This window comes from Cupressus sempervirens, chromosome 6, assembly GCF_028749045.1.
Source record: "Cupressus sempervirens isolate cs-2001-9-10 chromosome 6, ASM2874904v1, whole genome shotgun sequence".
Lineage (NCBI taxonomy): Eukaryota > Viridiplantae > Streptophyta > Pinopsida > Cupressales > Cupressaceae > Cupressus > Cupressus sempervirens.
In genome coordinates, this window is record NC_143123.1 from 382,107,830 (window position 1) to 382,119,326 (window position 11,497).

General features: G+C 35.6%; 1 protein-coding gene across 1 annotated transcript in view; it reads left to right on the forward strand.

Moving 5' to 3' along the window:
- LOC149552653 (uncharacterized) overlaps positions 1-10,902 on the forward strand; it is a 49,188-nt gene extending 38,286 nt beyond the window's left edge. The window contains exon 3 of the mRNA XM_089788223.1: positions 10,537-10,902. Within this exon, the coding sequence (XP_089644349.1) occupies positions 10,537-10,618 (82 nt within the window). The 3' untranslated portion in view covers positions 10,619-10,902. The remainder of the gene's footprint in view (positions 1-10,536) is intronic.
- The last annotated feature ends 595 nt before the right edge of the window (positions 10,903-11,497 follow it).

Below are 11,497 nucleotides of genomic sequence, written 5' to 3' on the forward strand. Positions count from 1 at the left end.
GGAGAGTTTATTTTAGAGAGAAAAAAAGAAGAGGAGAGGAGAGGAGTTCAAAAATGGAAAAATGGAAGAGGAAAGTAACATGAAGAAGATAAGGAAGTGACTTTTTGAAAATGTATCAATGATATTGAAAGGATGTGAACCTTTGAAAGGGTTATAATTATGAATAGTTATGACTCTTCAAAAATATTTTGATTATAAAGTATTGAGACTTTTCCAAAGGATTTGTATTATGAAACGTTGATAATTATGAAGTGTTGTGACTTTTCAAGGATTTGTATTATGAAAGGTTGAGACTCTTGGAAAAGAAGAAACAAAAAAGTATATTTTGTCATTTCCTTATAATTACAAAAGGAAGAATTTTAGAAAGTAAATATAGAGTTGAGATTATCTAGAAGGAATAATTCATTGAAGGGCCGACTAAAGATAGAGCCACATGGACCATGAAAAGAAGGTAAGAAAGGTATGTTTATGGATTATATTTGTTTAATTATATTTATGAATTTATTTATATTAATGAATCATACTTGTGGATAATATTTTGTTAACTTATGGGGTTAGCACCATGGATATTAATGAGACTCGAAGCATGGAGCATGTGAGATATTAAGATCTCCATTGTCCGCCATGGCCAAGAATCAATGTGGACTTGAAGCACATAGCATGTGAGGTATTAAGATCTCTATTGTCTGCTATGGCCGAGAACCAATTTGTTAGAATATTCTGATGTTGTCAACATATGCATATGTGATTGGCCTTGGATAGAGGATGCTCGTCCAAGAAGAATCCTAATGGGTGCATTCTTGGGAAGATGGCGAAGTAGCTATGAGCTAGGAAGTCTGATCTGGAGACGTCCTTAAGATTGGGGTTAAATTAGAGAGTAGAATAATATAGTTAGTTTTGTTATTATTGTGATTCTAATCATTATTTTGCAGGTATTACTTGTCCCAAACTAACTCTAATAGTGGGGACATTATAGGTTATCATTCGCAACTCAAAGATTGAAGATGTAGAACTAGAGATCAGCCAGGGAATATGATCACATCTAGTACAATGACCAGAGGTAATTTATTTCAATTAAATCCTTCTAAAGTAAATTTATTAAGAAGCTTAATAAATTGAGGAGATCTAGATTGTTTATAGGAAGGACAGTCCTAAATTTGATGGTGATAGCTATGATAGTTGGAAGAAGAAGATGAGAAAACACCTAATCTACTTGGGTATTGATTATTGAACGATTACAAAGAACTAGGAGAACATAAAGACAAAGAATGAGTTATCTTCATGCACAATTGAGGAGAAGAAAGCATTTCCATGTAACGTGATTGTCAGAGAAGCTTGGATTAGTGCCTTAGCTAAAGCTGAGTTCACAGAGGTTGTGGAATTAGATTCAACGCTTGCAATTTGGACTAAATGGGAAACATTGTATGAAGTAGACAAATACACAAAACAAGCAAAGTTGCAGAATTGAAAGCAAAATTAGAGAGAGCAAGAATGCAAGATAAAGAAGACTGTTATTGGTATAAGGATTACGTAGCTATTGGTATGTTTACTAGTGTTTATATGATGAATGGCATATGTTTTGATGATGCAAAGTAGAGCAGGCCCAGTATGACTAAGTTGTAGTACAAATTATGAGATTGGGTATATTGTCTTTAGCAAATTGAATGGCCTCGTTATTGTGATGAGGAGCCTAATCAGACTTAGAGGTTTATTCGGCGTGGTTTCCCTCCAGATTACTTCTTTGGGGGTTTGGGGATAGTGCCCCTGTGGGGCTTTTCGGGGGTAGCACCCCTGAAGCCAAAAATGCCCTTATAAGGCGTCGGCTATTATTTTTCTATTATTCTAGCCCTAATTTTGTAAGTGGCAAAAAACTTGTATAAAAAGGGCTTAGGGTTAGGGATTTTCATAATGTGTGATGCAAAAATTGGTTCTTGCGGTGATAGAGCTGTAAGGGATTACAGAGTGTAATCAGGTTGTAATTAGTAATCACTAGATAATAATAATATTGGACTTGCTATTGGTGGACGTAGCCCAGGGATTGGGTGAGCCACGTCAAATCTTGGTGTCTTGTGTTCTCTTATGTGCGATCTATTATTTTCTGATATTGGTTATATTTGTATGTAACTGTTATTTCTGTCTGTGGTTAATCCTAACAAGTGGTATCAGAGCCAGATGGTCGTTTTTTTTTAAGCCAGAGCGTCGTCAATTTTTTTTAGCGATCATCTGTAGGAAGGTCTCATGGTTGAGTGGAAGCCTCGTGGCTGAGTGGGAGCGATGGCAGATGAGGGTAAGTTGAGGGTTGACAAGTTTAATGGGCATAACTTTCAGTTATGGAAGATGCAAATGGAGGACTATCTCTATCAGAAGGATTTATGGAGGCCGTTGGAAGGAAAAACTAAAAACTAGGGAACTATGACAAATGAGGAATGAGAGATTTTAGACAGAAAGGCACTTGGAAGCATTTGGTTATGCTTGACACCATCAGTGACATTTAACATTACAAAAGCGAAGACGACGAAAGAGTTGATCGAAACCCTTGCGAAATTGTATGAAAAACCTTCCGCTTCAAATAAGATATTTCTCATGAAGCATTTATTTAATATGAAAATGGCAGAAGGTGGATCTGTTGCAGATCATTTAAATGAGTTTAATATTGTTACTAGTTAGTTATCTTTTGTGGGTATTAATTTTGATGAAGAAATTAGGGCTCTTGATTTTGTGTTCTTTGCCTGAAAGCCAGAATGACTTGGTAATGGTTGTGAGTAATTATGTTTTTGGATCTAATACCCTAAAGTATGATGATGTGATCGATGTTATTTTGAGTGAAGAAACTCGTAGGAAATCCTCTGGTGGATCTACATTAGGAAGTGCTTTGAACGCACAAAGCAGAGGCAAAACAACTAAGAGGAAATAATTCTAGAAATTGTGGGAAATCAAGAGGAAAGTCAAAGGGCAAGAGGTCTCAATCCAGAGGATCGAGAGATTGCTGGTACTGTGGTAAAACAGGGCATAAGAAGAAAGATTGTTGGACTCGAAAGAACAATGAAGGAGATGAACCAGAAGGGAACAAGGAGGCAAATATGGCAAATAACAAATCCGACGATGATGCTTTTCTTTTGTCTTTAGAAAGTGTTGATGATTCATTGGTTTTAGATTCTGGTGCTTTATTTCATGCTACACCTCATAGAGGTTATTTTATTGATTATGTCCAAGGGGATTTTGGGCTTGTTTATTTGGGGGATAATGAACTCTGTCAAATTGTTGGAAAGGGAAAAGTTAAGATTAGGTTGCAGAATGGGAATCATTGGCTACTACATGGGGTAAGACATGTTCCAAGGCTAAGTAGGAATTTAATTTCAGGAGGGCAACTTGGTGATAAGGGTTGCGTAGTTACTTTTAATGATAAAAATTGGAAGGTTTCAAAAGGTTCCCTTGTAGTAGCAAAAGGCGTAAAAGTAGATACCTTATATCTTTGTACACCTTTACCTGGTCATTTGGAGTTGACTAAGGAGATGTGTCCAAAGACACAAGAAGAGGAGGATAAGATGTCCAAAGTACTTTATGCTTCAGTTGTAGGAAGCTTGATGTATGCTATGGTATGTACAAAGCTATATATTGCACATGCAGTGGGAGTTGTTAGCAGGTATACGAGTCATCTATGAATTGAGCATTGGAATGCAATTAAATGGATTCTCAGATATTTGAGAGGAACATCAAGTAAGTGTTTACATTTTGGGGTCTCTACTACTGATTTACAGGGATATGTTGACTCAGATTTGGCAGCGGATATTGATACAAGGCAGAGTACTACAGGTTATGTATTTATTGTTGGTGGGGCAGCCGTGAGCTAGGTTTCTAGGTTACAAAAGGTTAATGCTTTATGCACTATAGAGGCAGAGTATGTTGCTGCTACAGAGGCATTCGAAGAGATGATATGGCTTCAGTTCTTCCTAGAAGTATTGGGACACCCTCAGAGGGATAATTATTTGTTTACAGATAGTTAGAGTGCCATTCATTTTGCAAAGAATTCAGCTCTGCATTCAAAGACAAAACACATATAGTTGCGGTACCATTTCATTTGGTCAGTTTTGGATGATGGACAGTTAAAGCTGGAGAAGATACATACAAATGACAATCCAGTGGATGTGCTATGATCAATCTCCAAGTGGGAGGTAATTGTTGTGGAGCCTGATTAGTCTCCAAGTGGGAGATTGGTGTTATGTGGAGCCTAATCAGACTCAGGTTTATTCGACGCAATTTCCCTCCAGATTATTTCTATCGGGTTTTGGGGTCAGCGCCCCTACGGGGTTCTGGGGCAGTGCCCTAGGTGTGCTCCCTATTGCAGTAGTTGGGTGGGGTTGAGAGCCAACGCCCTTGAAGCCAAAAATGTTCTTATATTGTAAAAGGTGTCGGCTATTATTTTCTACTATTCTAGCCCTAATTTTGTAAGAGACAAAAAATTTGTATAAAAAGGGCTTAGGGTTAGGTATTTTCATAATGTGTGATGCAAAAATTGGTTCTTGTGGCGGTATTGAGTTGTAAGGGATTATGGATTGTGAGCAGGTTGTAATCACTGGATAATAATAATATTGGACTTGCTGTTATTGGACGTAGCCCAGGGATTGGGTGGACCACATTAAATTTTGGTGTCTTGTGTTCTCTTATGTGTGATCTATTATTTTCTGATATTGGTTATATTTGCATGTAACTGTTATTTTTTTCTGTGGTTAATCCTAACACTTGTCAATTCGAATTGCTTAGCAATAGAGGGATGCTGACCCATTGTTAACAATCCCCCTCCCAACATTACTCGTCGTGGCTTGCAAAGATTGGAACTTGTGACCAAGCTCTAATACCACTTGTTAATCGCTAGGGTTGCTATTGCACCAAAAGATCAATCTATCAATGCCCAATACGACCACTCGACTTATAGAAGACACAAGAGGCTGTTAAACCATGTTGCAAATCCATTGAGGGATGCTGATCCATTGCCAACACTTCTTGGGCATCTCAACAGAGCATTCGCCCCTGCCTCTGCCTCTGCCTCCGGTCACATCTGCTTCCACATTCGGGGTGGGGGGGAGAGAATCCGGTAACTTAGTGTATTTTGCTATGTTGCTTTACTATTTAGCATATTGGTGCATTAACATATTTGCTGCTGCCTATAAACACATACTTTTTAGGGAAAAACGTATGTTTCTGTGTGGACGTGCCCAAAACATAGTTGAACCCTAAGTCACAAGGTTTGCCGAATTTTTGGCTTCAAGTTTGAAATTCGGCGAACCCTAAAGAACTAAAAAATAAAGTTAAAAATTCGCTATAAGTTCGTACGGCAGAAAAAATCTCGTCGTTTTGTGGAAACTATAATTTATTGGTTGCCGTTTAAGGGTTTTTGGCCAAAAGTATTATAAAAAACCCGAGCCCTTCACTAGGAATGCATCAGCAGACGACGACCTGTTTCTCCACTGAGCACATGAAGCAAAATAAATTGTTTTTACTGTTCCAGCGTTTGAAGCAGGAGTCATTATAGAAACTGGTTGGACGCTGGTTGGATGCGCATTCAAAGATCACGTTGGTTTAGCATCTGGTCGACCTCTTGCCATCGATCTCCTTGCATCCGACCTCCTTGCATTCGACCTCTTGCCGCTGACGACCTTGCATCCGACCTCCTGCTGCCGACGGATACCAGGTAGGTTTCCTTCACTTTCTTCCTGGCTTTCTTTCATTCCCTTTGGCACCTGCGATTTTTTTCATTGTTTCAGTTTAGGTTTTTTATTGTTCAATGTTTATAAATTATAGTTACACAACTTATACTGTTTAATATTATAATATAAATTATTGTTCATTTAGATTTTTTATTGTTCAATGTTTATAAATTATAGTTATAATACTTATACTGTTTAATATTATAATATAAATTATTGTTCAATGTTTATAGTTATATTGTTTAATATTTTAACATTGTTTTATATTATAGTTTTATTTTTAAAAAATTTTGTAAACTCAAAACAAATAATAAATTAAATTATTAAATTAATAAATATAATATTTTAATATAAATATTTATATTAAATAATAAGATATTAAACACTAAAATAGTAATAGATTTATATTCTAATAATAATGTTTATAAAAAGTAGTAATATTTTATTTTATATTAAATTATATCGTGAATTAATGTTTAAATATCATATTTATTTTTGTCAAGTTTTTATATTTTATTTTATAATTATTTAGTTTTGTATGCAATATTTGTTTTAGGTAAACTACAAAATAATTACACTCTTTATTTATTATTAATATTACTAATTAATTTATAATATATTATTTTATTAATTGTTTTCTATTTTTATATGAAAAAACTAATGTATATAAATAATATAAACATAGAAAATCTATTATACTTTTATTGTATATTTTAAATCATATAGTTTAAGGGTTTTATTTTGTTAAATTTAGTGATCTTACTTTGTTTTAACGTCACATATACTTTAATTTAATAATATTTTTTATATTGTATGCCCTTAATGAAATTTGGTATTTATTTATGTTTCATTATAGAGTTCGAAATAATTATTTTTTATATTTCTTTTTAATATATTAAAAAAATATTGAATGATTTGAAATAAAAGTATTAATTCTTTTTTTTGTATCATGCAGGTTGTAATTGAATGGCTCCCAAAAAATCGAAGTCTGAAGTATGGAAATATGTGACAAAAGATGGTGCCAAACTCTATTGTACTAATTGTAAGAAAGATTTTACAGGAAGCCTAACAAGGGCAAGAGATCACTTACTTGGTATTAGTGGGGGCACAGGAGGAGGGGTTAAAGCATGTCCAAATGTGACTAAAGAAATGGTAGCTGATATAGAAAGAGAACTAACCCATTTGGGGGAAGCTGACCACATAAACATGCCAAAAAAACAAAGAATTCAAGAGGATATATCTAGGTTCACATCTGTGTCATCTTCTAGTGTGCTCAAGTCTACAGGTGCAGGAAAACAAAGTGGAACATTAAACAGCTTTTGGAAACCAATAGAGAGACAAGAGGTGGATGATGCATGGGGTGATTATTTTTTTACAAGTGCTACTCCATTCAATTCGGCAAGGAATCCTCATTTTCGTAATGCAGTTGCGAAAACAGCAGAGTTTGGCAAAGGTTATGCACCTCCATCTTCAGAGGCTCTCAGAACAACTCTTCTAGAGAGGTCCAAAGGCAGAGTGACAGGAAAGTTAACTGTGGTTAAAGACACTTGGAAGGCAACTGGTTGCACTATATTGAGTGATGGGTGGTCAGATATATGTCAGGGGCCTTTGATTAATGTTTTAGTGGCTTCCCCTGAAGGAGTTGTGTTCTTGAAAGTGATTGACATGATCAGTCAAAAGAAAACTTCAGAGTATATTTTCCAGATATTAGACGAAGCCATTATTGAAGTAGGGGTGGAAAATGTGGTTCAGGTGGTTACTGATAGTGCAGCGAATTGTGTGGGAGCCGGGACGCTGATTGTAGAGAAGTACCCACAGATTTATTGGAGCCCATGTGCAGCCCATTGTTTGGATTTGTTGCTTCATGACTTGGCCAAGTTCCCATGGATACATGAAGCAATTTATAGAGGGAGATCAGTTGTAAATTTCATTAGAAACCATTGTCTCACCTTGAGTCTTTACAGGAAACATGCATCGAGAGAGTTGTTGAGGCCTTGTGACACAAGGTTTGCTTCATTCTATATCACATTGAGGAGAGTAATTGAAGAAAAGGCAGCTTTGAGATCTGTGATTTGTTCTAATGAGTGGGAAGGTTCAGCATTTTCTAAAAGTGCTAAGGGGAAGAACATAGAGCAAATCATTTTAAACAGCAATTTTTGGGAAAGTGGATCAAAGGTTTTGAACATATGTGGTCCAATTGTTGAGGTTCTTCGTATGGTGGATGGTGACGCTCCTTGCCTTGGCATGCTTTATGAAAGTATGGACCGTTGTAAAGAATCCATTCAGAGAGCATTGAAGAATGTGGAAGCAGACTACATAGAGATATGGGAGGCAGTTGATTTCAGGTGGAAAATGATGCACACACCTCTACATGCAGCAACTTGCTATTTGGAGCCCAAGTTATTTCGTATTGATAGACAAAGTGATAGTGAAATTATGGTAGGACTTTATGATGCCATTAGCAAGTATGAGCCGGATCAAAACACTGCAGCTTTGATCAGGGACCAATGTTGGAGATACAAGAAAGCAGAAGGGATGTTTGGAATGCAAGCAGCACAATATGACATGGCACGAGCTGAGGTAACTGGGTCTAGATGGTGGATGAGCTATGGGGCACAAACTCCTGAACTACAGCGCTTTGCTATTAGAGTATTGAGTCAGGGAGCAAGTTCATCAGCATGTGAGAGGAATTGGAGTTGTTTTGACCACATTCATTCTAAAAAGAGGAACAAGCTGCTGTCCGGAAAGTTGGGAGATCTTGTCTATGTTCGTAGCAATTTGAAATTGCTCATGAACCAATCAGCAAAGGACTCCACATCTTCCTCACAAAAAGGAATTTTAGAAGACATGGCAATTGGACCTCTAGAGGAACCAGACTTCTTGGATGATGAGCTTAGTAGTGACACTGATGATGATTCTAGAGTAGATCAGCCAAGTGCTCTTGATAACCTGGAGCTTTTTTGAAGTTTAATAGTATTGACTTTTGACTATAATATTTTGACAAGAACTATCTTCGTACTTTTGCTAATTTTGAACTATTTGAAGTTCTAAACTTTGAAGTACAAAACGCTGATCTATCTTTTGGATAGTAAAAGAACTTTGTAATCATGATTTCACATGTTTCTTATGGGTTATATCTTATAAATGTGATATCTTTTCTTGTAATGATTTCAAATCTATTTTGTAATCTCAAACTATTCTGATTATATATTGGATATATTGTTAGACATGAAGAGATGTTTTCTATTGTAGTTATGAATTGAAAGTTCCTCGCATTAAACTTAAACATATAATAATAATGATAAATAACATATTTTTTGGAGAATTACATGAGGCGAATTTAATGTCGAATTTTTTTTCGAGTTTTTTGACTTGTCGAACTTCATCCGAACTTCATCCTTGTCGAACTCGAACTCGAACTCGAACCTTGTGACTTAGGTTGAACCCACCCAGATTTTTTTTTGAAACAAATTTCAAACCCAAATCCAAACAGCAACTTAATTTCAAAATGAAAATGCTGTCTAAATAGTTGAACTTGACATCATCATGCTTTGCTCTGTTCTCACACGATCATACATTGTAAATAGTTGGTTGCAGAATAAATACATTGTGCCTTAGCAGAAAAAATCTGTGGTCAAATGCGACATCTTCCATTGATGTTGTGTTTTTAATCAAAAAGGTGCTTTTACTTGTACAAAAACCTATTGAGAACCCTGATAATTGTTTTGGAAAATAAATTTTAATAAACTTTAAAAATTGTAGCCAAAAACTTATTTGAAACCCTAGAAAGAGCTTTTGAAAAATACATCTTAATAAAATGCCGCCATCTATTTTCTGTATGAACTAAAATGCAATCTCAATGATTCTTATACATTTTTTTAGTGTCGACTGAACGTCTAACCTCAAACATGAAATTTGGTGAACCCTAGGGCAAAGCTTTCATGGAGGGGAACACCTCTCAACATTGCTTTCGTTGAACTCACACTCACCAACTTAAGGAAAAAACTGAAAATAGAACACTGTCAGAAATATTGTCAATGATGTCAAAGTGATGAAACCTGCATACAATAACAAGCTCCTGATATTTATTTCCTTTAAGACCTCACATCTCAGATTTGAAATAGGGTTTCAAGCGAATTTGTCTACAAAATGGAGACATGCATAGGCACAACGAAAATGTGCCATGTTAGCAACTAATAGTTCAATACTCACAAGTGACATGGGAGTTGAAGCTAAACCCCCTCAGATAGGGCATCTGGCACTATTAGATAGCTGATAAGCTAGAGTGTTTGGGAGAAGATGGATTAATGAGAAGGCTAGAAGCCACACAGACGTCAATCTGACTAGCAATACGAGAGGACAAAAGACCCACAAATGAAGCGGCCAAAGGTGCATAGAAGAGTCCTAAAAACTAATATCCAACTGGTTTAGCAGTAGAGATAGCAAGGAGCTGAAAGGCTATATAGACAGCTTGAGCAAGAGCCACCACTCTCTCATATGTTAAGAAGGATAATGTTATGTTTAGTTGTCATTGTATAGTATAATAAGTATTCTACCGACAACTTTCTTATGCTGGTGATTAATTGTTGGTTTATCGAACAGCAGCTTTTGAAATAAAATAACCATTCTCCATACTTATTGTATATCATGAATTTGTATGGTATATGATTCCAATTATTTTTCTGTATTGTAACTTTTAGTTTGTTAGTGTAGATTTACCAGCTGACAATATGTGTATATGTTTGCATTTGCTTGCTTTTTGATAGATTAATTCAGTTGAAAGCAGGATTTGGGCTTTATCATTAAGATTTTGCATTTTTTTGTATTGCAGAAGTTGCGGGCGGGTCAAGTTGCCCCATTTCTTTTGTTGCACTGGTGACAAGATAAATGATGGGGATGATTCGACTAAGTAATTATACATTAGGAGATTAATCCAGTCCAAGGTTCTTTCAAATTTATTTTTATTTTAAGCACACTGTTGTGCTTGTAGCTCAACTAGATGGATTTTGAATGGATAGTTGTCAGTTCAAGTATTTAGGAATTGATGTATCCAACCATTTCTCAAGGAGATCGAGTGGGAATGTTCTATTATTGATGTTCATTTTATTTATTTATGCTATTGTTAACTGCTTATCTTCATGAACATTGAAATCAGATTTGTTCTTTTTTATTATTAAAAGATTGGTATTGCACAGAATTGGATTGCCTTGTTTTGCTTTTTTGTACCCAGATATTGTATCATGTCTGGAAACTAAATTTGTTCTTTTTAATTAATTATAATATTGAAATTTTACAAAATCAGATTGTCTTGTTTTGCTAGTATACCCAGATATCTTGGCACATCTCTGTTACACGGGAAAGCATAATGCTTTGTACTTTAGAACATTGACCATCGAGATTGCCATCAAATCTCCTCAGTTTTTCTTTGACCATCAAGATTGCAATCATCCAAGGTATTTGTTTGCTTCACTTTTGTGCGGAACCCTATCTTTGTATCATGCTTTTTTAGTATAACTGTATATTTAAGATTGGTATTCATTTAGCTGTTTTTAGGATGTTGGAATTTCCAATATATCTAGAAAATATACACTTCCAACATGATGTAATTGTCCAACTAACGATTTCCTGATCAAGGGCTCACTTTGAATTGTTTGAATACTAATTGAATGTGCATTTCCTTAGTTCCCGGGTTGGTTGCGGGTATGAGAATCCAGTAGATGGTTTTGTGGATTTTTTTTTCTTTTTTTTTTGTGGGGTTTTCATGTATTGGGTGCACGCATGTGTCAAAAAAA